The sequence below is a fragment of the Parasteatoda tepidariorum genome, chromosome 10 (genome assembly GCF_043381705.1).
Source record: "Parasteatoda tepidariorum isolate YZ-2023 chromosome 10, CAS_Ptep_4.0, whole genome shotgun sequence".
Taxonomy (NCBI): domain Eukaryota; kingdom Metazoa; phylum Arthropoda; class Arachnida; order Araneae; family Theridiidae; genus Parasteatoda; species Parasteatoda tepidariorum.
In genome coordinates, this window is record NC_092213.1 from 6,724,347 (window position 1) to 6,749,225 (window position 24,879).

Sequence of the window (24,879 nt, forward strand, 5' to 3'; positions counted from 1 at the left end):
TATAGGGATAAAATTTAAGCCTGATCATTTTCCCAACCAAATCATTAAACCTAACCAATTTCTTAAGAAACGCTGCTTTCAATTTTTAAGTTTATAATTCAAAATAATCAAAAACGTACTATTAAAGTAGAATTATATGTAAATACCGCTACAAAAGGGTACAGAAGAAGAAAAAAAACAGTTCGATACATTTTATTAATTTTTATGCTGATGACACCCAAAAAAATCTACTTAATCGAATTAAATTTGCTTACATTACACTAAAATTTCCTGAGGCTTTATTAATCTGGTCTTATTGCAAACCACATTGGCTTTATTAATCTGGGCTTATTGCAAACCACCTGAATAAATCAAACTCATTGAGCTTTGAATGAAATACATTGTAATTAGCCTAATGATATATTAGGCTTATTGCTCATTGCAATATGACGGCGGCTATTTCCAAAGTGCCAAATTATTCAAATAGTCAACAACACTTGCACCGATTTAAAACATTAAAAGAAAATAAAAATCAATAAAGAAATTTTTAAAAAAAATAAAGCGATCAATTTTTTTGCATAGTGTTTTATTGCAAAAACATTTTCTTTTACTTGAAAAAGTTGAAATACTCCTTAAATTAAGATTTCTCATAACCTTTAAGATGCATTTTTATGATCATCCTAAAAAATAAATGGTACGCATTAATGGTTTGAAAACATATTTACAAATAGCTTATATCAAAATATATGATTTTTCAATTGATATTTTTTCCAAAAATATAAAATTCGTAAGAAATCTCATTTTACAATATTTTGAAAAAGAATTTTTAAGTTACATGTCCCAAAAAAAAAAAAAAAAAAAAACTTCTATGGTTAATACGAATTTATCAGTTCGCATTAGGAATTAAACCTAGGTCGTGTGCGTCCCCAGTTAATGTAATTTCCATTTATCCTTCTGAAATTCTGGAAAATCAAGGAATTCTAAAAAAGAAAAAAATATATATTTATTCAACTAAAATTACTATGTACCAGGGTTGGCAAGGTTTAGGACAGAATGGATTAATCCACGGTTTAAACCGTTCTCTCTAAAACCCCTTTGTCCAAAACTGTCTTAAACTGTCCAAAACCCTTTTACTCAAATTATGTCACAATTTTATCTGAACAATATTTAAGAGGTAAAATAAACATAGAACTAATAACATATTGATAATTAAATATACTAGAGAATATTTGTTTTTAAAAGTATAATGTTTTATTAATATTGTTTGACTCTTCAATTTAAACAAAGGAAGATTAATCAGTAATCAAGTTCAATTGGTCCTCTCATTCAATAGTACATAACTGAAGTTTGGCCTTGCCATACAGGTTAAAATATTAGGGACTAAGTGCTTGGTTCGTCATAAACAGGTTTATTTATCTATAGTACTATTCAAGAATACTTTTATTTCATTCATGTTCAATTCTTTTAGCATAGTGGTGATACATCACCAGTGTCAATAGCTGAAACTGATGTTATGCTCTTCAAAACTGTTAATACATTTTTCAGTTATTTTGTATCTTCAATTTAAACTAATATATTTATATTTAAAAACAATTTTTTTTAAAATAGATGTCTTTTTTCTCATCCTGTAATGCAGAAATTATAACATTTTTTTAAAAAAATATTGTGAAAAACAAAAGGTTAATTTTTGAACAAATTTAGTATTTTTTTTAAGAAAAATTATTCTTTTTTAATATTGCCATATTTATCCTTATGTAAAAATATTATTTATCAGTATTAAAAGCATATTTATATTTAAAGGATTAGGTATTCACTTTTGTTGTTCAATAAATTGTGGAGCTTCAAAAATTATAAACCTTTTCCTATTATATTATATTATTTTCTTTTAATCAGTTATAGTAAATTGTATAAAAAACATCAAATATTTATTGATACATGTAATTATTATGTGTACAATGGTTACATCTATAGAATTTTTACCTTTTACCAAAGTTCAAGGTTTTGGACACTTTAGGTCAGTTTTACCCAGTTTTGGACAGTTTTACCCAGTTTAGGACAGTTTTACCCAGTTTAAGACAGTAAAACCCACGTGTCCTGTCCAAAACCAGTTTAGGACGTCCAAAGCCCCAACCCTGCTATGTACCCACCCAAACTGTCACCTTCTGAAATACAGTAAAAATAACGACTTTAATTATCCTTACGAAAAAATTATTAGATTTTACTCAAAACAAAGAAGTAAATTATTTCAATATTAGTAAATTTTTGGCACAACCAAAAGAATTATTTTGCCAAATTAGTTCATAACAAAAAAGAATGTTGAATTGAATAATTTTGAATCACGTTCGAGTCAGCTGCTGGAGGAAATAAAATATTGCGTCATTACATCCATAATAAAAGACCCTCACCTACATTGCTGAGAAGCTGCACCCTAATTTACAGAATAAGATTTAAAGAATGTAGGATATCCCTTCTCAGATAACAATTCAAGGAAGTGAAATATGTATTAGTTCGTTTTATTTATTTGCTCCTTCTAATAATGAAATCCATTTCTTTTCTCAGTAGTCTGAAAGACGTTGCGTGTCTTATTATCAATGTTCGATTGAAAAACATCCTTTAAATTGAGCATTGAAACTTCGCACACCTTCACAAAATGTCCATGTAAAACTATTTAACACATAAAAATATCAAGACATTTTATTTTACTCAGAAAAAAATATTTCAAATGAGAAAAATAAATCAATGTTTTGAGCCAACTATTCCATAAAATGCCAGGTTATCGGAATCGGTTTCTTTTAAACTATTCCTTTTTAAACAAACAGCTAATATACGATAAAAGCAACACAATTATTTTGAGAGCGCAATATATACGAACACAATTTACTAATATATCAGAAAAAACACATTGTTTTAAGCCAACGATTCTTTAAAATGCCACGTTATCGAAATCGTTTTCCAATTTTAACTTTGAAGCAGTTTGTTTGGCATCAAACATCTAATGTATGATATAAAGAATACATTATTTGAGAGCACAATATATGAGAATACAATTTGTCACCAATACATCAGAATAAGAACACAATATTTTGAGCAAACGATTCCATAAAATGCCACATTATCGAAATCGTTTTCTGAATTTTAACTTTGAAACTATTATTTAAGAAATAAACATCTAATATATCTTACATTTCTTAATAAATAAGTAAATTTGAAACCAATTTTAACATACATATTATAGAAATATAAATGATAGTCAACAAGATGATCCACACAACGAATGAAATAAAGAAAAACTGTTATAAATTTCTTGACCGCTTGCAAAAACAGGATTATAGATGTGAAAAACTAGCTTTTCTGGCAAATTCTATGTATTCTATTGTTTTACTATAACAATATTTATAATACTTAAAAATTTAATAATGAAATCTCTCAAACCACATGGAAATATTTATTATTTTCATTTGTTGGTTTTGCTATAAGTGTGACATATTTTAGATTTATTACATTAAAGAAGTTCCGCCAATTTAGTCTTGCTCTTTCTAGCGCACGTCTTTAGGTTTTAAAATTTATTTTGAAATTAGCTATAACAAACTCTTTCGGTGTATTATTTTTAAACTATTTTAACTGTCATCATTTAACATATTTAAGAACATTAATCGTAACATATTAAACATTAACAGTAGATATTTAACATTAAGGGTAAGCTAGCAACAATCCAATTAACCATTTCAAAAAAATAATAATAAATTCTTAAATAGAAAAGTGGCAAAACAAAAACAAGTTTGTTTAAGGAGTAAAGCCAATAGAAAGACAAATCAAGCTCTTTCCAAATGTGTCATTTCATTATTATCTAACTGTCCAAAAGTACTAATTCAAGAAGAGTTTTCCAATTTCCAGAATTTTCACAAATTAGCAGCACAAATACGCAAAATTAGCTCATTGCTAAGATCGATATTCATAGAAAAAAAAATTTTTGAGCTGTCAATGCTTCTATTTAAGACTGATCAAACATATGCGCCCAGAAGGGGGGAAAAAAAACGATGCACTTTGATACTCAGAATTATTCTAAATTTCGAGTTAAAATAAGTTACAGGTTAAATTTTGCGTTATGACACATCATAACTCGAAATTTAACTTTGTACCTTTTTTATTCCGCATTCCCCGGCGTATTTGATGCGCTTATAGTGTGTAAGCGGAATCAGATTATATGGCTCCCCTACACCCTTCAAATCATATATAACGTCTTCAACTTCCGGTTCGAACATTTTAAATCTAATAGCAAACTTAAAATTTGTAGTCTCATTTAAACCATTGCTTTTCGATAAATAAAATTAAAACATCAATTTCATCTTCAGAAATGTCATTTTCATTCATAAACACCAATAAAAATTGAAAAAAAAATTCTGAAATGCAGTTTGTTTTTTATAAAATCTTATTATACAAACAAACCACAATTAGCTCATTAAAAAATCACTTTTACTACCACAACTTTTCATTTTTAACAACTTCATTCTTAAAAACGAGTTTAAATCTCCCCCCTCCCCCTCAAAAACATCACCTGTGTGACCCCAAGGAATCCTTATTTCCAGGCCAGTGATCCCTTCTTCTTTTATCTACACACACACGCATGCATGTATATGAGAGTGTAAATAACGTTCTTCGATATTGGCTCAGTGCCAAGTCAGTGGCCTTGAGCGTTCATTGGCCAAGGCAGATAGAACAGAAACCTAGTCTACTGAAAAAAAGAAGTTTCTTTTTCTTCGACTCTCCCTTCTGCTTTCTTTTTTTTTTTCTTCCACTCATAGAAGTTTTTTTTTTTTATTTAATGTTTTTTTTTTTCGTTTCCTTCATAATATTGGAAAGGCTTTTCGGTTCGGGTTGAAGACTTTCACTGATGCTTCTTTCCCCCCTTTTTTTGTAAGACAATGCTTACGCAAGAACAATGGAGCAATTAGATCAATCTAATTAGAAAAGACTGATGCTTGGGCTTTCTTATCTTTTGAGAAGCTTTATAGCGACAGATAGCTTTAGATAAGTGCAGATAATGCTTATCATTGCCAATTATACATCTTTTATCGGATCTATGCGGTTCAACTATTTATTTATATCATGGACGATTATTTTTTTATGAATTATGAAGGTATCGTAAACTTGGTAAATTTTGATGGGGAAGATAGGGCGGCTTTTTTTCATTATGCCTGATGAACAAGAACTGAGAAAATGAATATTTCATCCAAAAAAAAAACTAAATTTTCATTTATTCTTTTATTTTATTTTCTGAAGAAATAACTCAAAAACTAACCAAACTTTCTGATTTTTTTTTATTTTTTATTTTAAAGTTTGAATTTTGATACATATCTGTTAAGGTTTTTCCTTAACCTAAAGTTTGTAGCGATTCCTGGCAACTATTTATAGTGTTAGTTTAGAACAGAAACACGTGTCTAACGCAATTAATTCTTCGAATTTATTAGGTATAAATCTTAGCGGCTCCGTCAACGGATACAATGAAAATGACTCTGTAATTGCAGCTAAGTATTAACAGAAATGACGTATTCAGAATTACGTATAACTAATATTTAAATTAGCCATTACGAAAACTAGATAATTAATCACTGTACTAACACTTTCACATGTGAATATACACTCGTGAAACATTGTTGTTATTTCAAAGGAAGGAAACGTATTTCCGATGCATTTAATTTCTTATAGGAAATATATTAGAATTAAACTATTAAAAGACATTTGAAAATTTCACATTTCTTAAATTAAATATTTGCTGTCGAAAGTTAAAGGTAAAATGAACCGAATGTCTTGAAATAACACACTGGCACATGTAAACATAGCCGATTCTTATTTAAAACCATTTTGAACACAGCTGTAAATTAAGTCTTACGGCAAAATTCGTCTCCTTAAAATATTGAAGTAATTGTAGTTAACTACATTTGTAACAAAGTAGTTGTAGTTGAAAGTAAACTACAAAGATACAGTAGTTTTTCCGACCACTGCTTTTACATAATGTTTCTGTGAATTTTTAATTCACACAACAAATTGTTTTGTTGTGTGAATTAAAAATTCATTGGACAAATTGGAGCGTTTAGTTGAACTTTCTTTTGAAGATAAGAATATTCGAACATGATGTTCCAAAACCTTATTACCGGATGATCTATTCAATATTAAATCACCATTTGTTCTAATATTTATTCTAATAAAACATTGATTTTTGTTCGCCTCCTCTCCCCATCTTATTAGGGATAAATATCAAAAAAACATTTTTTTAAAAATTATGTAACTAAAAAAATTATGATTTTATGAAATAAAAGAAAAGTGCATCATACACATAAAACAAAAAGGTATTTGTAGTTGTCAAATATAACGGTACACGTTACATTTGACAAAACTGAAATTGACGTTGGATGTAGTGTGGACGTTTGGAGAGAGAGATACCAGTTCAGGAGCTGTCCACGTCGTCTGACAGGATCAAATAAATGTGGCATTTTTACCACGGCTGCTAAAAAATACAGTCCTAAAATGGACTAGTTGCTTGGCCGTGGCTAAGAGGTGGATTTATAAAATATATAAATAAATAAATAAATAAAAACTAAGAGTTTTAAGATGAAAAAAATAGAGAGGTTGTTGTCCAAAAAAAGTACAGTTACTGATTGTTAATCACGGAATATTTTAAGTAATGGAAATAAAGGCAATTAATAGGAATTATTATAACATTAATAATGTGAAAGTCAAAAGATTGTAACAACACACAATATTTAAAAGTATGATTAGACTGTCTTACTAAAAATTTCTAATATTGCAATATTGAGTTCAATAAAACTAAGAATGTAATCAATAGGCGAGTTCCATTACACGGAAACGTGCTCCAAATTTCTTCAACTAATAGAATGTAAACAATCATTTGAATTCCGACTTTTTGAACATTCAGTTCTTTATTTTCATATTACGTCATAACTGTTTAACATCTTTTTTATAAATATTTCAGACAATTATGTCAACAAAAAAAGTATTCTAACGGAATAGATTAAAATCTTACAAAAAATAATATACGCACAACGTTTAACAAAAAAACGATTCAACATTCTTACTGAATGTGGTTTGACCAGTCCGCTTTAGTTGCATCAGATTCACGATGCATGTTTCATATTAATTTTCAATTCAATAAAACACACACAATGGAAAATATTACAAAATAATATTCTCCATTTACAAATAGAAGTTAGTGACTACAATATCTTAAATAACACTAAATCATTAACATGAAGAAAAAAAAGGAATATTTCTATTCTCTCGTTTTACGATTTTTTTTTTTTTTTTTTTTTTTTTTTTTTTTTTTTTTTTTTTTTTAATTTTAAAAACGGCGTTGAACAGCCGATCCAATTCTGAGTTTACGACTATCAATGTTCAACTCTGTAACCTTTTAATTTTGAACCCAACCCAGAAAACTTCCGGATTAAGCATTGGGATAAATTTGCCCTCATGGAGGACTTTTTGATAGAAATAACCAGCATTTACGTTACAAGAAGAGGAAAACTACGAAAACATGCCACAGTTAGTCCAAAGGCAAGGGGATTCTAACCCAAGATCCGTCTGTCACTGAGGATAGTTTATGTCAGCACTGTGGTCAGTGCAAGCCGGGAGCAGAATTCGTATCGACCAGCCAACGCTGGGTTTCGAGCCTGGGTTAACTCACTAGAAAACGAACGCTCGATCCCCTGAACCACCGCAGTTTTTGTTTTGGGTTGAAACAGATTGAACTTTTTCAACTCTTCAAGCACAATGATTTCATCTGACCCGATTAAAATTTATATTCGCTTCAAAAATACATAAAATAACAGTCGAAATGCTTCAAGCTCCTTAAAAATCAAAATTCAGTTCATTTTCAAGATTTGCCGGGTGGGAATGATTTGAACATGTTTTAGAATACGAGTTTTATTTCGTATCATTAATGTTTCACTTCATTCGCTCATTGACTCCTGGTCTTGATTATGGGATTTTGAGTAAAATACTGTTTTTGTTACAATAAATAACAATATTCGATTAATAATAAAATTATAAATAAATAATAAAATTAGAAAAACTATGATGTTCAACCAGCGAGGTTCAATCACTTTTAACGCTATAATCACCAATGGGATATAGGATAAAGAAATCTCAAACTTAACAAATAAGAATTAAAAAAATGCACCATTTTCAGAACACTCTAAAAAAGAGAATAAACAATGCCAAATGAGGCGAGAGTAAGTTAATGGTTATTAAGACATGATAACAGATGTTTCTTGTTCATTAACCACCATTAGTTCTTTTCGAACAAAACCTCACATTTTTTACGTAAATTGCTCATCTAATCGACAGTGTGTATTATTTTTTTACCTGCGGTATAATTTACTCGGTTTATGCACTGTTTTTAAGGGTAATAAGAAACAATTTTCGGAATTTAATGAAAAGCGAAGTGTAGCAAAATATTTTCAGTGATATTTTGGTTTTATAACATTTTTTTACTTATTTACTAGGGGACTAAGCCCCCTGCCCTGTTCGATAACGCTTACCAACCCCGATTATTGCTTCGAAATAATTGCTGTTTCTTGGCATAAAATAATTGAAATAATTCAACAAAAAGAATGTACTAGAAAGAGCTCTTGTGCCTCCACATTCCCCGTACAAATATTTCCCTTATGTTGATAAAATATTATATGTTGATAAAAAATATATCTAAGTTCTTAAAATGTATTATATATATTTATATAAGAAATACATTTATATATAAATGTTGCTATGTATACATTTATATATAAATTAAATATACGAGTGAACGAGCTCATGTACCTGACATAGCTCTGCTGGTCATGGGGATGAGAACAACATATATATTTATTACCTTATTAGGCAATAATGAGAGCCTTGATTATATTAAAGCTACAAGAATAAATATTGCCGAAAATATGAGAATTTTAAAATATCTTTGTATTTATTTTCCCACAATATTAGAACAATACAATCCTTCTAACCACCTTTTAAAATATGTAATTAATACTGAAAATTAAACTTGGGATTTTTGTAATACAGCTTAATTTCTGAGTAGTTTGCTTTCAAGGAATTATTTGTTTCCTTCGGCTTAAAGGGGGGGGGGGAGTATATTTCCCAGAATTTATAATTACTCAGTACATATTTCTTATCACTTTAAATTTTGAAAAGGTAATCTAATAGGTTATCTATTTAAAAAATTCTTAAGAGTTCTCTCATCTCACAAAGCAATGCCTTTGCTTAGAATCTTGGAGGCTATTATTCAAAAGTTTAATCAAAAAGTTCATCATCAAAAGTAAAAACAACATAACACAAAAGAATGCCCTTTTAAAGTCACATGTAATTTTCTTTATATATACATAGCCTACTTAGTTGGAAAATACAAATCTGAAAAATTTGATGCACCACCCTCTGATTTTTACAAGAAATTTTTTTTTACACATTATTGCAAAGTAGAGGAGCCGACTTATATAGCTTTTAGGAAAATAGATACCACGAAATAAAATAGACTATATCAGATGGCTATATCTTAAGTATTTAACATCCGAAAATAACTCATTTCACATCTCCTCATAATTCAAGCGAATTCAAGATGGAAAAAAAAAAGTAATGTTAATAAGAAAGACTCATAATCTTGCGGATTTCCACTTGGTTTCCTAATTCGTTTAACAAATTCTCCATTTCTAGCTTAGAAGACAGCTGCTGTCCTTTTAAGAGAGGCCAACTAGAGCGTCGGCGCTAAGAGAGGCTGGTGATTAGATAAACCCATCACCGCCCTATGACCCCGACTCTACGCCCTGTACCAGGGGCACTCGTAGAAAGTGGGGGGCCCTTTTCTAGAAGGAAATAACTGTCTTTTGTGGCGACGCATGCGCTCTGTCTCGGTGATTAGAGAAGCGCCCCTATACGTGTATCGAAGCCTAACGAGCTTCTTTGTTTACATTCAACTTCTGAAAAAGATAACACCCAAAACAGAGTTTGAATTGTATTTTAGAGGATATTAAAGATCTAAACAATTTATTATTTATTTCTGCGAAAAAAAATACTTATAATTATTGCAATTACTTATAATTAGTATAATTATAATAATAACTATTATCATATTAATGTTATTATTATATTAATATAATTATTATAAAATTATTTAGAATGTTTAAAATTATTATAACTATTTACACGGAAATGCTGAAAACATAGCACTTAAAGCAGAGTTTGAATCAGAGCTTACGAGAAAACAGAAATTATAATTACGAAGTTTATATTAAGAAAATACACAAATTATTAATTTTCTCGAAAAAAAAATTCATAATTATTAATTTACATGAAGCTTCCCAGGAGATAACACCTCAAACAGTAAATTAAAACCTTTTTTTATCACTAGCATGTGAAACAGGGTTGGCAAGTTTTTGACACATGACGGTTTTTACCGGCTTATACCATCGTTTTTACCGTCATGTCAAAAAACCCTCTGTCAAAAACGTCAAAAACTATCAAAAATCCATAGTTTTGGTAAAACTGTATTTTTATTTGAGTTTAACTGCTTNAATTATTGCAATTACTTATAATTAGTATAATTATAATAATAACTATTATCATATTAATGTTATTATTATATTAATATAATTATTATAAAATTATTTAGAATGTTTATAATTATTATAACTATTTACACGAAAATGCTGAAAACATAGCACTTAAGTTTGAATCAGAGCTTACGAGAAAACAGAAATTATAATTACGAAGTTTATATTAAGAAAATACACAAATTATTAATTTTCTCGAAAAAAAACAATTCATAATTATTAATTTACATGGAGCTTCCCAGGAGATAACACCTCAAACAGATTTGGAATCAGAGTTACTCGGTCCTTGATTTGTAAACAAGGGAATTAGTAAATTAAAACCTTTTTTTATCACTAGCATGTGCAATAAAAAACGAAGAGAAAAACTGAAACTCTAAGATGACTAAGACAAAAATAAAAGATTTAGCGCTAGCCCAACAAAACTAAAAAACCGAACAGTGGTCGGAATAAGCGCACTACAAGTAGTGAAACTACTGTAGTGGCTACTTTTTTTTCGTAGTTTGTAGTGTAGTGAGCTATTTTCCTTTAAAAAAGGTAGAGTGGTGAGTAGTGCGATACAAAAAATACAGTAGTTCATAGCGATTCCTGGAAACTTCTCTTAACAATAATTAAGTAAAGAAATACGGCTCTAGATCAATTAATTTTTCGAATTTAATAGGTATATTCAATTCAATGGCTGCAATGAAAATAACCCTGTGGCTGCAGCTGAGCGTTAACAGGAATGACGTATTTATAATCACGTATAACTAATATTTAAACTAGCCATTAGAAAAAAAGATCATCACTTCGATCACACTTTCACAAGTGAATATACAATCGTGAAACATCAGGGGTCTGTCCAGATATTTTGTGAAAGGTTCGTTTTTCGTGAAATTGTGAAAAAATTACTCACATTCTTTCAACCAGGGTCCGCTTTTATGAATTTGTGCAAATAGGGTCCGTTATTGCAACAACAAAAAAAAAACTTTTTCAAGGAGTTTTTAAATTGTAAAGACATACAAGATTATGCTCAACACTGTAAAATTATAATTAAAAAAATTAAATTTTAAAAAATAAACAACAATTTCTGCTTTTAAATTAGGGATGCAACATACAAATATTTGGTATTTAGCTTATACTGCTGAATGCAGATTATTCATTTCGGACGAATAATGGAAGAATCGTCTGCCGAAGACAAAACTTAATTCGTTTTCATCCACCTTTCTTGTTTTCTGCCCTGGAAAGGGTTTATCCGATTAACAAAACAATAATGAAGATAAACAAATGTGTGAAGGGTCCGATTAAAAGAAAAATCATTTTGTGAAGGGTCCGTTTTTAAATTAAAATATTTTGTGGTGGGTCCGTTTTTATAAAAAGATATTTTGTGAAGGGTCCGCTAACGGACCCAAATTTCTTCTAAACAGACCCCTGAACATTAACGTTATTATGAAGGAAGGGGAACATATTTTCGATGCACTTCATTTTTTAGAGGAAATAAAAGAGCATTAAACAATTTTAAAAAAATCAATTATTTAATAATTTCGCATTACTTAAATTAAGTATTCGCTGTCAAGAAAGGCAGAAAAAGTTGAAGATCAAATGAACAAATTCGAAAAAATGCTTTGGATGAACGAAATGGCACGTAAATAAATATTTCTTAATTATTCCCTTACAAGTTCGTATCCTTAGAGTAGTTTGTAGTCACTACATTTAAAAAAAGCAGTTGCAGTTAACTACATTGGTAACAAATTAGTTGCAGTAAACTGCAAAAATAATGTAGTTTTCCAATCATTAAACCGAACAGAAGTACCAGCTCGCGACAACTTTTCATACTTTATAAATCTTTAAAACTCAATAACTAAACCTAATGTTTGTTTAAAAGTTGCTCGAGCTTAGATTGAGCCCGTCTCATTTTAAGCATGAGGCGATAAATACTTCCGGTAAATTCGAGAAAAAAATCCAAAATTTTCAACTTTCAGACGATAAATAAAAATAATAGACGATAAATAACAGATAGATGAAAATTTGATAAACAGCAAGAGTAAATCAAAATTGGTAGTACCTCTCTCACACAGCAGAACCGTAACGATATATATATTAAAATGAAGTATATATATTAGCCGCACTGTCACTTTATAAATAATTCAGAGGCTCTCGTAACAACAAAATTATTAAAACCCTCTGAATATTAAAACTGCAAATCGTAAAAAATAAAAAAACACTTTGCACTTGAATCGCGCAGCTGTGAATATTTGACATCATGCGCAACTGAAGTTCAAAAATGGATAGAAATTCGATTACAACCCCCTTTACCGGTACAATCTTTAATGCGAGGGAGGGGGACATAATTCCGTTATATATATATATAAAAAAAAAAAATCTTAAAAGATCCCGAAACATTTGTTCCGCTAGGGGAGTGAGTATTTTTTTTTCTTTTACTTTATTCCACTTTGCATGCTGTATTTATTTATTTATCGATAACGTCTTCTTTTCCCCCCTCCCCATCGGACATTGTTCGTTATTGCCAATTCTTCTCTCAAGCGAAAACGAGATTATAGTAATGTAATATGAATTTTCTGAGAATCGTTATAGGGGGTGGGGGGTGCAGCTGATAATACTTGAATATAAAACGTGGGAAGAGAAGATAAGATTCCAGTAATTTTAGATTTTTGCTTTCGAAAACTATTCTTAACATGGAAAATGCATATCTAAAAATGTAACGCTTAACGTGATGAGATTGGAGCTTTGAAGATGGCAATTTCTATTCAATAAGTAGCAAATAAAGAAACTTTTATACGTAATAAAATATATATTTCTTTAAATTAATAACTTAGTTAATTTTCTTAGTTATTTTTAATACATTCATTTTTTTACATAATAGGGTTGGCGCTAATCATTCGATAAATGCGATAAAATTTGGAGAATAAAATTGTGTTCGTTGGCGAAAATATTCGAGAATGATTTTTTCTACTGGAAAGAAAAATTTATATTTATCTCGATCCTCAAAATGACGTCAAAATGAATTTTTCTAAACAAATCAGTATTTTTTATTCGATTATAGTCATTTTCAGTTAGATGCGCCGCACGACCGATTAGGAGTCAGGTCCAAATATTATAAGCCTGAAACAAACTACAGTAAAATAGTTTCCTATAGGGAAAAAAATTAATCATAAAATAGTGTTAACATTTGGAGAAAACTTACGAAAATTGGCAAATACTTTTGGATATTAAATTAATTTACTGGCTAATGATTGGAAATCCTTAGCGCTGCCCTGGAAATATAATACGTATTTTTTTAATCGATTTTATGGATGTAAAATTAATAACTACATTTTTATAAAATACTAATATTTTATGAAAACAAATTAAAATTTTTTAAAGTTAAATTAAAATTTACATTGATTTTTTTCAAAAGAAAAAAATTATTTTTAACAGAACGAGTTTAGATTTTTCAAAGCTAAATTAAAACACAATTAGTATAAAACCAAAATATAAGGTATTTAAATCATTTATTTAGTAATTTTTCCGTTCATATGGCTATGGTTAGCCGGAAATTCTGATATTCAAATTCATCGTTCCTATTACCACACCAAAGTTGCCACTCAAATATGGGAAAAGTACATACTATACATAATATATATTAAGATAAAACACACAATCACTGTTGTAACCTATACTGGGCTAACTATTAATTAATATCTATAAATTTTAATTAATATCAATTAATATTAATAATAATTATTATTAATTAATAATATTATTTAATATCAATTTAATTGTTGGAAAAACTTAAAGAAATAAGAAACAGCTTAACATACTTAAAACAAATAAGGCTATTGTAAATGAAATATTATCCTTAAATATCCCATAGATCACTTTGAATGGTAACCAATTCTTTAAAAAGGCTCCCTCTATTTTTCCTGTTATTTTAGGCGATTTTTAAATTCCCTGTATTTTCCCTGTAAAGGGGGCATCCCTGCACACGTTTAGTAAAATATACAAAACTAAAAAGTAAATTTTTCCGAAAAAATGGTTTTTATGCCACGCTCTAAGGGCATTACAATAGAAAATTTTATTATAAATAAAAAATTTTGAATGAAAATGAAAATTTTATTATATATCCCGGATTTTTTCACACATAATAAAACCCTATTTTATTGTTAATTTTTCCAGAAATCTTTACCAAAGCGCATCGATAAAAATTACTAAATAAATTTTGGAGCCAAAAACACGGCAAATTTTATCATATTCCGGTAGTTTTAACCATACTCTTTTTTTTCAATGTACAAAACGAAATAATTCCATTTAAAGTTTATTCAAAGCCTTCAGGTAAAAATTAAATTCTAAATTTGTTTGCACCCAATCGGTACCAATACACAATGGAGAAAGTAAAAATACAAAAGAGAGGAGAGAAGCTTCAGACATACAAAAGAAAGCAAAGGAATTTTGAGGAGCCTTCCATTTCTTTTAAAAGCAAGATAAATCCACTATACCCCATTCAATACCAAGATTAGTCTTCAACGTTCAAAAGCAAGATTAGTTTTCCTAAGTTGCGAGATAAATCTTAAGTGTTCAATACCAAGATTAGCTCTCAGTGTTCAACAAAGATAATCTGTAGGGTAGGTGTCCAATTCAAGATTTCTTTGGTCAACTCCAACCATTGGAATGTAAGACAAACTGTGGTGATAATGAGTAAATCCACGTGAAGCGCATTCAATGGTATACGGATAAGGCACACCTGCCAATACAGTGAGTAAGATAGCACTGGAAACATTCCGCTCAAAATATTGCTAAAATTGAAGATGTGCATTATTATTTTATTCGAAGCTATAGTTGTTATATTATTCAACAATTTTATAGAACAGTTTAAGGATAACCGAGCAACTAACTTTTTTTTCATAGCTGCAATACTTTAAATTTTGTGTTAGCATGGTTTTCCGAACCTCTGTCGCCAAGGGGGAAAAGAAAAAACACACACACAGTTTAAGTGTCTTACACTTGAAGAAAAACGGTGATTTAAAACTCTTCATATCATCTTGATGTGAAGAATTATTCTTTTTTTAAAAATCGCCAATTTGGCAACATTTTTTCATTATGATGAAAATGATCAAAATCACTACCCATTCTCAGTTACTGAAAATTCTTAAGAAGCAAGATAATAAAACATTGAAGTAAGTTTTTAAATATTAAAAAATTATATTACAAACACTTTTTTTTCCTCACAAAACTGCGGCTTTTGCCCAATTGACGTTTTGCGACAATTCCAGACTAATCAGAGACAGCACTGGCTTTAGATGAGCTAAACTTGTCCAAACAGTCTTGAGTAACTGTTGCAAATTCACAACAGTTAAAGATAAAAGTGTAGAACTATCCATCGATACTTTTAGTCCATATGTATTACTGTTCAAATCAACAATTCCATTTACACATTTTGAAACATTAATACTACAAAGCTGTTCTTTCTTTATTCGAAGTTATTACAATTTATTTATTAGGTAAGGCTACAATTAGATTTAACGTTATCATATCTGTTATTAAATCATATGAAATTATCCATTAATACTTCAATTGGGTATACTATAGCCTACGTCACAGATCGTGTTATTCCTACTAAATTTAACTAGTAAACAAGATACTTTATCCTACAAGAAGAGATACTTTATCCAGATTTATAATTTACTTAATAAGTCTTATCCTAGTAAACAAGATACTTTATCTTACAAGAAGAGATACTTTATCCAGATTTATAATTTACTTAATAAGTCAAGAATTACATCTACAAATTCTACAATAAGCTTAACGATTTAATAGATCTAATGTGAAACTATCCATCATTTAACTATCAAACTATCCAATTTAATCCATAGCTGTAAAATTCTTTTTAAAAGTTTTAATCATAAGATTTTGAAAGCCGACAGCCATAAGACATACGAACAATTATGATTTTTTTTCCAGTTCTTCTAGGGAAATGCAACACATTTTTAATGGCAATAAATAGTACTGAGGAAATGTTTCAATCCAGCGAATAACGCAATCTGATTTCTTAAGTCCAAAACGCAAAAAGTACGGCGCAGCTAATCTTAACTAGTATGAAAATCTAAATACCAGTTCGAAAATTTAAATAGTATGAAAATCTTAATACGACACACGTCATCTTAATAGTATGAAAATCTTAATAAGGCAAGCGTCTTCTTGTGCATATTGTGATTCTATGCGAAAGACTGGTATTAAAATAATGCCATTCCGCATGGCTATTGAACGTCATTGTCATATAATTTGAAAAGTTATCTGTATGTTAACAGACCTCATTGTTAGAACATAAAAATACTTGTCTCGCCAAAATGTGATCGAAACTGCAGAAACAGATTAAAATTAAACTTGTTCGAAAAATAAAAATTATTATTTTTTTTTTTAAATTGGCGTTTAAATTTTTATATGACTCTCTCTCTCTCTCTCTATATATATATATATGGATTGTTATACATACCACCACATTTTTCGTTAAAATTAGCAGTTTTTTGAAGATATAAAACTAGTTATTAACTTATCAAACTTTCTGTTATTGCATCCGATTTTTCTAAAATTGACTGCATCGTAGTATATNAACAACAAATAGGAAACAGAAATATAAAATCCACTTTGAAAGGATTAAAAGGTGAGAAAGAGCAAAACCCTTTTAATGGTAGAAAACATTAATGAAATAAAAACAGGTTTCTGTACATCAACAAGTGCATCGGAGAAAACCTATAAATGGAGTAGTAAATTTTAGATAAATAAAAAATAAAATTTTGACAGCATGATATTAATTATTCTTCTTAAATACCATCGAGGCCAAACAAATATTTGTAATGGATGTTAGAATTATTTAACTCGAATCTCAATAACTGATTACTGTTACTAACAATTCTAAGACTGGTTACTTTTTAGGTATGACGTAAAAATTTTCCAGATTTTTGCAAAAAAATGCAGCTTTTCCTGACCATTCCCTGCTTTTTAGAGTCAAAAATAAAATTCCCTGACTATTCAAGATTCTCCCTGACGCGTGAGAGCCATGTCAATTTAACATCCTGTGAAATATATATCAAATATGCATTTTGTCATGGTTCAAAATACCGGAATTATGGTTCAAAACTGGACCCTTTTTTCTGAATATGTAAATAAGAATTAATAAAGCTACTTTTTTCTTGAAATCTCAGACAAGTTTCAATTCTGGTCATTTTTTGTTTGTATTTTGTAAAAGCCTTAAAACTTAAAAGTATTTTTTTCTCTTTTTTTTTTTTAAATTTTTGATAAATCAAAAAAATTTTATGAAGAATTTGTTTCCTCTTATTTTGACGTTACAACATTTAATATTAAGATACAAAACATTATCTAAATACATCTTTACAAACAAAAACAGTGCGATTATGAAATAAGAGCATTTTTGACAAAATTCTTAAAGGAATGTGTTTTTTTTTATTTTTCCTAATTTTAAATTTTTAAAATATATTTTTTTCAACATTAATTCAAAGACAAATTTTCAAAAATAAAAATAAATAAATAAAATGAAAAATTAATAATATTATTTTTTTAATTTAACAATAAATATTCCAGCATATTTAAGACAAGTATTAGGAGAGCAAACATAGCCGCTTTAAAAATAGCCTATTTTTTATTAGTAAGGGCCAATAAACGTAGAATAATTGGAGAAAAAAAAATCAAAGATCCAAAACACTAAAAAAATATTTTAATACTGAAATTGTTTGATGGCTTTTTTTTTATTTTTTTTTTTTACATTCAAATCAAAGGGATTAATTTGTTAAAAAAAAAAATAATAACAATAGCGGTTTAAAAAAACTGCTACCTTAGACAACTCAAAAGGGTTGTAAACGCAAGGGAATAGGTCAATATTTTGTATTCATCTTTATTTAATTTTTACAAATTCTTTATACTCTTTCGAAAAACATAAAATACTAAGCAAGCGTTATTTTAAAATTTTCTGACCATTTTTCCCAATAATTACTGCCTAAATATTATTATATTACATATATATATATGCCTAGATATTATATACGCCTAGATATTATTATTAATCATTTTGCTTTCAAATTGCTGAAAAATATTTTTTATTTCCAGTAGTATACTTCATAAAAATGTTACTCAGTTTAAGATTTAGTAGGTCTAAACAAAATTAAAAGCTAGCAAATGTACAGAGCGAAAAAGTACTGGTCAAAGTACTGGTAATTTTTAACGGAACATGTTTTACAGTAATAATAACTGAAATTACTCGATCACTCGAATAACTCAAATAACTGAATCACTCGAATTAAATTAATATTCCTGTTTAAGTTACGGTATAATATTTTATGGTAAAAATTGGAAATGTTTACGGATGATGCAAGAAAAGTGCCGGTACTTTATACCGTAATTTGATCCAGAATTTTTTACTGTGTAATTTAGTTGGGGAGAGAGATATATATTAAAATTGTAATAATGCATACGTTAAACTTAAATAAATATTAGTGAAAAACATTAATCGCATTTATGTAAAACAAGCTTTTTCTCAATCAATAATATATTCAGAATGAATATTTTAAATTAACTTTCCGTTAATGGGACATCAGACATAAACATTAAATTTTGAAATATTAATCTTAATTATGATGGCAACATTAAATGTAAATTACAGTTCACACTGCCAAAGAAATCTTTTTTCTTCAACTGTTACGTTCCTTTAATTATTCTAATGTGATGAATTGTAATTTAAATAAGTAACTATATTAATGGCAATGATAATCTGTGGATGATAAACTTTAACCAATTATGAAATAATCGATCTCTTACTTTCAAATGCGCAAGAGTTAAATTTTAACAGATGATGTTTTTTAAAAAAAATAAAAATATTATGTCGATTACAACAGGCAAAAGAACTTGGTAACTATAAATTGCAAAAGATGATATTTATAAAAACTTAATAAGAAACGTCTCAAATAACCACAGGAACAAAGGAAGCCTCATAAATTATTTTTCACTGACAAACTATGAAATTATTATCGAAGAAAATCAGCAAAAAACAAGTTGCAATATTCTTAACGATGAACCTTGTTAAGGATCCCATATTTAACATGTTATCATTATCATGTTTCTTTTTTTTATGTATAAAAAAAAAGAAAAAAATTATTTTTTTAGTCATTAATAGGAAGAATTCAGTGAAGTTTCATAAAGATAACTATAAAAATGTAAACAAAGCACTTAAACTTAAAAAAAAAATAACCCTTTTAAAAATATATAAAACCATCTTAAAAAAATAAATAAAACATTATTATTTTGAACCATAAAAAAATTTCCCAACTTATTTTTCACTGTCAAACTATGAAATTGTTATCGAAAAAAAATAAGCAAAAACAAGTTGCAATATTCTGAACATCAGATATTTCTCCGAATTATAAATTTCAAATGTATTTCTACAATAAGTCAAAAACAAAAAAAGTGGGAAGGAAAAAAAATGTGCTAAAATAAAATGAAAAGTTAAGCACCAACCTGCACATTGTTAATCCAACACACCATTTCACATTTTGCAGCTAAGTACACACGAAAACGATCTAAACACAAGCAAACGATAATCTTCGCACCTGAAGCCCGAATATCTAAATTCGAGCATTGTTGGAAACAAAAAATAAAAGGATTCCAAACAAGCACTTTAACAAAGACGCTTGAAGGTAACAACATAAACACTTGAAAGAAGAAATCTATAGAATCCGGTAAATTATCAGCCAGAAAGAGCTTCGAAAATGGAAAAATTTAAGACGCTCTTTCTGGGGACAACCTCTACCCGCAACTGTGACTGTGAGACAAATGGCACCAGGTGTATACTCTGCATGGAACAGCTTCCTTTCTGAGAGAAAGGAAAAGGTGGTGGTGGGGTGGACGCTTCTCTGTTGAGGCCCACAACAAGGTGGAAAAAGGGGCAGGAGTATATATCTTCGCAGGGGATAGTACCCCAGGGTTTAGATCGTTTCTTTCCCCCGTCTTTTTTTTTTTCTTCCATCCCCCGTGGTGGAGCATCCTACATCATCACAAAAGAGGGTTTCGAATTTCTTTCTTGGTAATGGTGGATAGGAATGTATCATTGGTAAGTTTTAAGTATCTCATTCGATAGAAAACTAGAACAGTGATTGGTTGTCCTTTTTGTTCTTTTCTTCTTTTTTTTCTTGAATCATAATATAGTGTAAAAGAAGGGAAATTTGTAATTTCTGAGTTTGAACGTGAATGACTAATATGCTAAGAATAAATATTCTAGGAATTTAGGAAGAAAGAATGATTAGGGAATTTCAAATATATCAAATTCTGATAGTTGGACACTGGAATATATCCGCGTCGTGATCTGTCACGCCAACTACAATCGCCAAGGCGCCAAATAGATTTTAAACTTCCAAATTTTTTAAATTTATTTTTCAACAAAAAAAAAAAGCATGTAGATATTTGCCCGGGGGTGGGTACGAGTTATACCTTTCGAATTGGTAAATTTCGGTGATCTTTTATTTTTAGTTTCTCGCAGGTCACTGTCCGGAAGTTGCCAATTATTGTGCCACAGATCACGATACAGAAATCTCCAAGGAATTGCTAAGAAAATCGAAACAGTATAATAAAGAAAATGATTCGATCTACTAACTGTGTTAGTGTTTATAATTTTGTTACGTCAGAAAAAAAATTAAATACAATTATTTAGAGATTTAAATAAATTCAAGTAAATGAAAATGAAATTACGTTGAATTAAAGACATAAATTCCTATTCCCCTCGTAGAAAGTTACCATCAAATCAAATTCATCAGCAAGCTACAAAGAGTTCTCGAAAAAAGTTTCTTACAAAACTAATATTTATATTAATTTCCTAAACTAATATATAACTAACTAGGAAGAAAATTTCGAATGTTTTATAATACTTTAAAATAAGATATAAATATCCATTAAATAAAAATATCCATTAAATAAAAATACATTAGGAACATTTTTTATTAATAGTAACAGAACATTTAACTACTTTTAGAATAAGGGAAGGAGCTCGAAATCTCAGAAGATTTGTTTTTAAAAGTATTTAAAAACAATTTTTTACAATAATTATATATTTTATTTTTTAAAAAAAGTCTTTAGACCCATGATTAGCAAGAATTATTTTTCTGTTTTGATCTATAACGAAAATCTCTGTTTCTAAAGTTAATTTTATGCGAATTAATTATTTTATTTCAATTATTTTTATTATAAATGTAATATAAATAAAACACAACAATGTGCCATTAAAAAATTGACTTGAAATAATTGGTAAGAACGAAAACAAATTGCTTATTATCGATACATTTCGCATAAGAAAATAGAAGTTATTTCTGTATTCTGTAAAAATGTTGCACGATATCGAAGATTAAATATTGATATCATCGAAAAATATCGATGGTTCACTATATCTCGCTATATTTTTTTCAATTTAACTCATTTTATTTTTTACATTAGTAAATATTCTTGCAGCCCTGATGAAATTCATCCTAATATAGTATTCCATACTTCTCGTTATCGATAAAGCTTGAAACATTTTTAAGTTAATTTTTATCATTGACGATAACAATAGCGATTTTACCCTTGTAGATATTTAGCAAAATCGACAATGATTGCGAGATTATAATCGTTGACAATTATTGTATATTCGATATTTCAGAATTAAATTCATGATAAATCGTGAATATTTCAAAGTAATGTTGACGCGATGTATAAAAAAAAAATCGATATTTCGAGATATATCACCTATTATTCCTTAGCTTTACTTCAAATAAGAAAGTCAAGTGATAAAATCCGAATAATGATCGTAGTATTATCATTGATGATAATTATTGTACATTCGATAATTATTATTAAACGCTGTACTCACGATACATCGTGACAATATAATTGAAATATTGGTATCGCAATTATAATCGTTGATAATTATTTTATATTCGACATTTGTCGTCGGGAATTGTACTAATGATATAAGGTGAATATTTTCAAAATAACATTACCACGATATTTAAAAAATATCGATATGTCACGATAGATCGTCTAGTTTTATTCAAATCATTTCCCCCCCCCTTCAAATAAAAAAATCATGTGATAAAATCCAAATAATGATAACAATATTATCGTTATTAGTGTAGTCTAGCCGACAATAATCGCAAGATCATCATCCTCGATAATTATTGCGTCTTCGATATTAATCGTTAGAAAAGGTATTCACGATATATCGTGAGAGTATTATCGAAATATTAGTATCGCGATACTTGAAAAATAGTGATACATTTTTATTTTAAATTGTAAATTTAGAAAATAGTCTTACGTTATGCACTGATTGCTTTTTCTGTTCTGAGAACTTTTTTTCGAATGAAATAGAAGTCACGTGATAGGGACCTAGATGACTGTGATGAATTCGAGAATTAGTCAAGTCTTTTGTCTCAGGGGGGAGGTGGCAGGAAACGAGACTGGATCAGCCGAGTGCTAATTGAGGCAGAATGGGATTAGGGGGTCCGGAAGTTTTAATAGCCCCAGCACCTATTCTCGTTTCGATAGCGATTAATGCACGGGATAGTGGATCTGTCGCATAAATTCCTATTATTACAGACAACAAACGGGGATGGAGCAGGCGAGCTTGATGCGTCAGCGTTCTCTTTTTTTTTATATGCATTCACGGAGATAATACCATTAACATCAGAACTAAGCGGTCAATATTTTTTTTTAAAAAAAAGAATATTAAATAATTAGCAGACGATGAATTTAATAACGCATTTAAAATTTCCAACTTAAAAGTTTAATTGAATATTGTTTAAGTGCGGGATTTACATTGAAATATTGCTTATGACCCACATACTTCGTCATCTTCAATTTCATTTTATTTATTTGTTTACTTTTATTTTTTCATTTATTCATTTCTTTAAAGAGATCGAATAATTTAGTAAATTATAAATTATGGAATTTCAATATTTAACATAGTATCTTCGGAAAAATAAGAACATTTAAATAATTGCTTTACTAGAGAGAGAGAGAAAAACTGTACAGTATTTTCTAATTTGATTGAAAAACTGAAATAGTCAAATTATACGAATTATATTTATGGATAGGCAATAAAATGTTATAAAAATCATTTTTACAAATTATATTATTTACTTTTAAACTGCCTTTTTATTTTCATTTCAATCTCCGAAAAGAAATTTCTGAAAAAATTAAAACTCTAGGTAAAAAAACATGATTAATTATAATATTTTCTGCATGCTCACGGATTTAATTATCATTTTGAAAATACATTGATTGAGAGAATTTCAGATTCAATTTACACTATTTTATAACATTTTTCACTGACCATTTAACTTTCTCTCTCTTTTTCTTTCTTACACTTATTCCACCCCCTTTATGAGGTTAAACCCATGCAGGTGGTTTAACCCAATAACCAGTAAGATAAATATGTCTTCCAATCAAAAGTAAGTTCTGTCCTTCTACCCTTAAAAAGAAACACCTGATCAACAAAACTATATGAAACCTCATAATTGGTGTTTTTCTCACGCTGCCAGAAAACGGACAGGAAATGCTAAAGGGTCAGCTTAAATCCCTCTATCTATCCCCTCAAAATAAAAGTAGGGTTGCAAATCCGTTGAATCCTCGTAAATTTAACATAAATATTAAAATTACTGTACACAAGAAGTTAAAAAGTAAGTTTCATTCGAGATTTGCGGAATATATCTTTTGAACTAGTTTAGATTGTTTTATACTAAATATAAGAAAAACATTAATAGAAGAAAAAGCAAAATCTCAAAACTAATTTTATGCTTTGAATTCCAATTTCGAACACACTTAAACATTTCGACGGCAAAAAAATTCAACTACGAAAAATTATCTCTTGAAAGAGTATTTATCTAAGGGATTCACAAAATATTCTATAAATTACTTAAAATTGATAAATATTTGCATCTTTTTACGATATAGCAAATAAATATTCATACAAACTACAGAACTGTCAACTCCTACACTGTAAAAGTAAGAAAAAGCGAATACTGTAAACTAATTTTGGACTTTGGATTCAAATTTTTATACGACAAAAAATTCAACTACCGAAAATTATCTCTTAAAGAGTATTTATCTAATGGATTCACAAAATATTCTATAAATTACTTAAAAATGATAAATATTTACATGTTTTTAAGACATGACAATATATATTCATACAAACTACAGAACGGTCAACTCCCGTACTGTAAAAAAAAATAAAGAAAGAAAGAATTCCTTAATATTGAGCAAAAATGTAAATATAAAAATA

At 28.7% G+C, this 24,879-nt stretch overlaps 1 protein-coding gene across 2 annotated transcripts in view; it reads right to left on the bottom strand.

Annotated features, from left to right (window-relative positions):
- Nucleotides 1-24,879, bottom strand: part of LOC107439618 (zinc finger protein jing) — a 198,764-nt gene that overhangs the window by 63,632 nt on the left and 110,253 nt on the right. The window contains exon 1 of one of the 2 annotated variants that reach the window (XM_016052278.4): nucleotides 20,091-20,558. The exons of the other annotated variant lie outside the window; for it this stretch is intronic. Coding sequence (XP_015907764.1) covers nucleotides 20,091-20,098 — 8 coding nt within the window. The 5' untranslated portion in view covers nucleotides 20,099-20,558. Of the gene's footprint in view, nucleotides 1-20,090; nucleotides 20,559-24,879 lie in introns of those variants that run through there. 2 annotated transcript variants of the gene reach the window in all.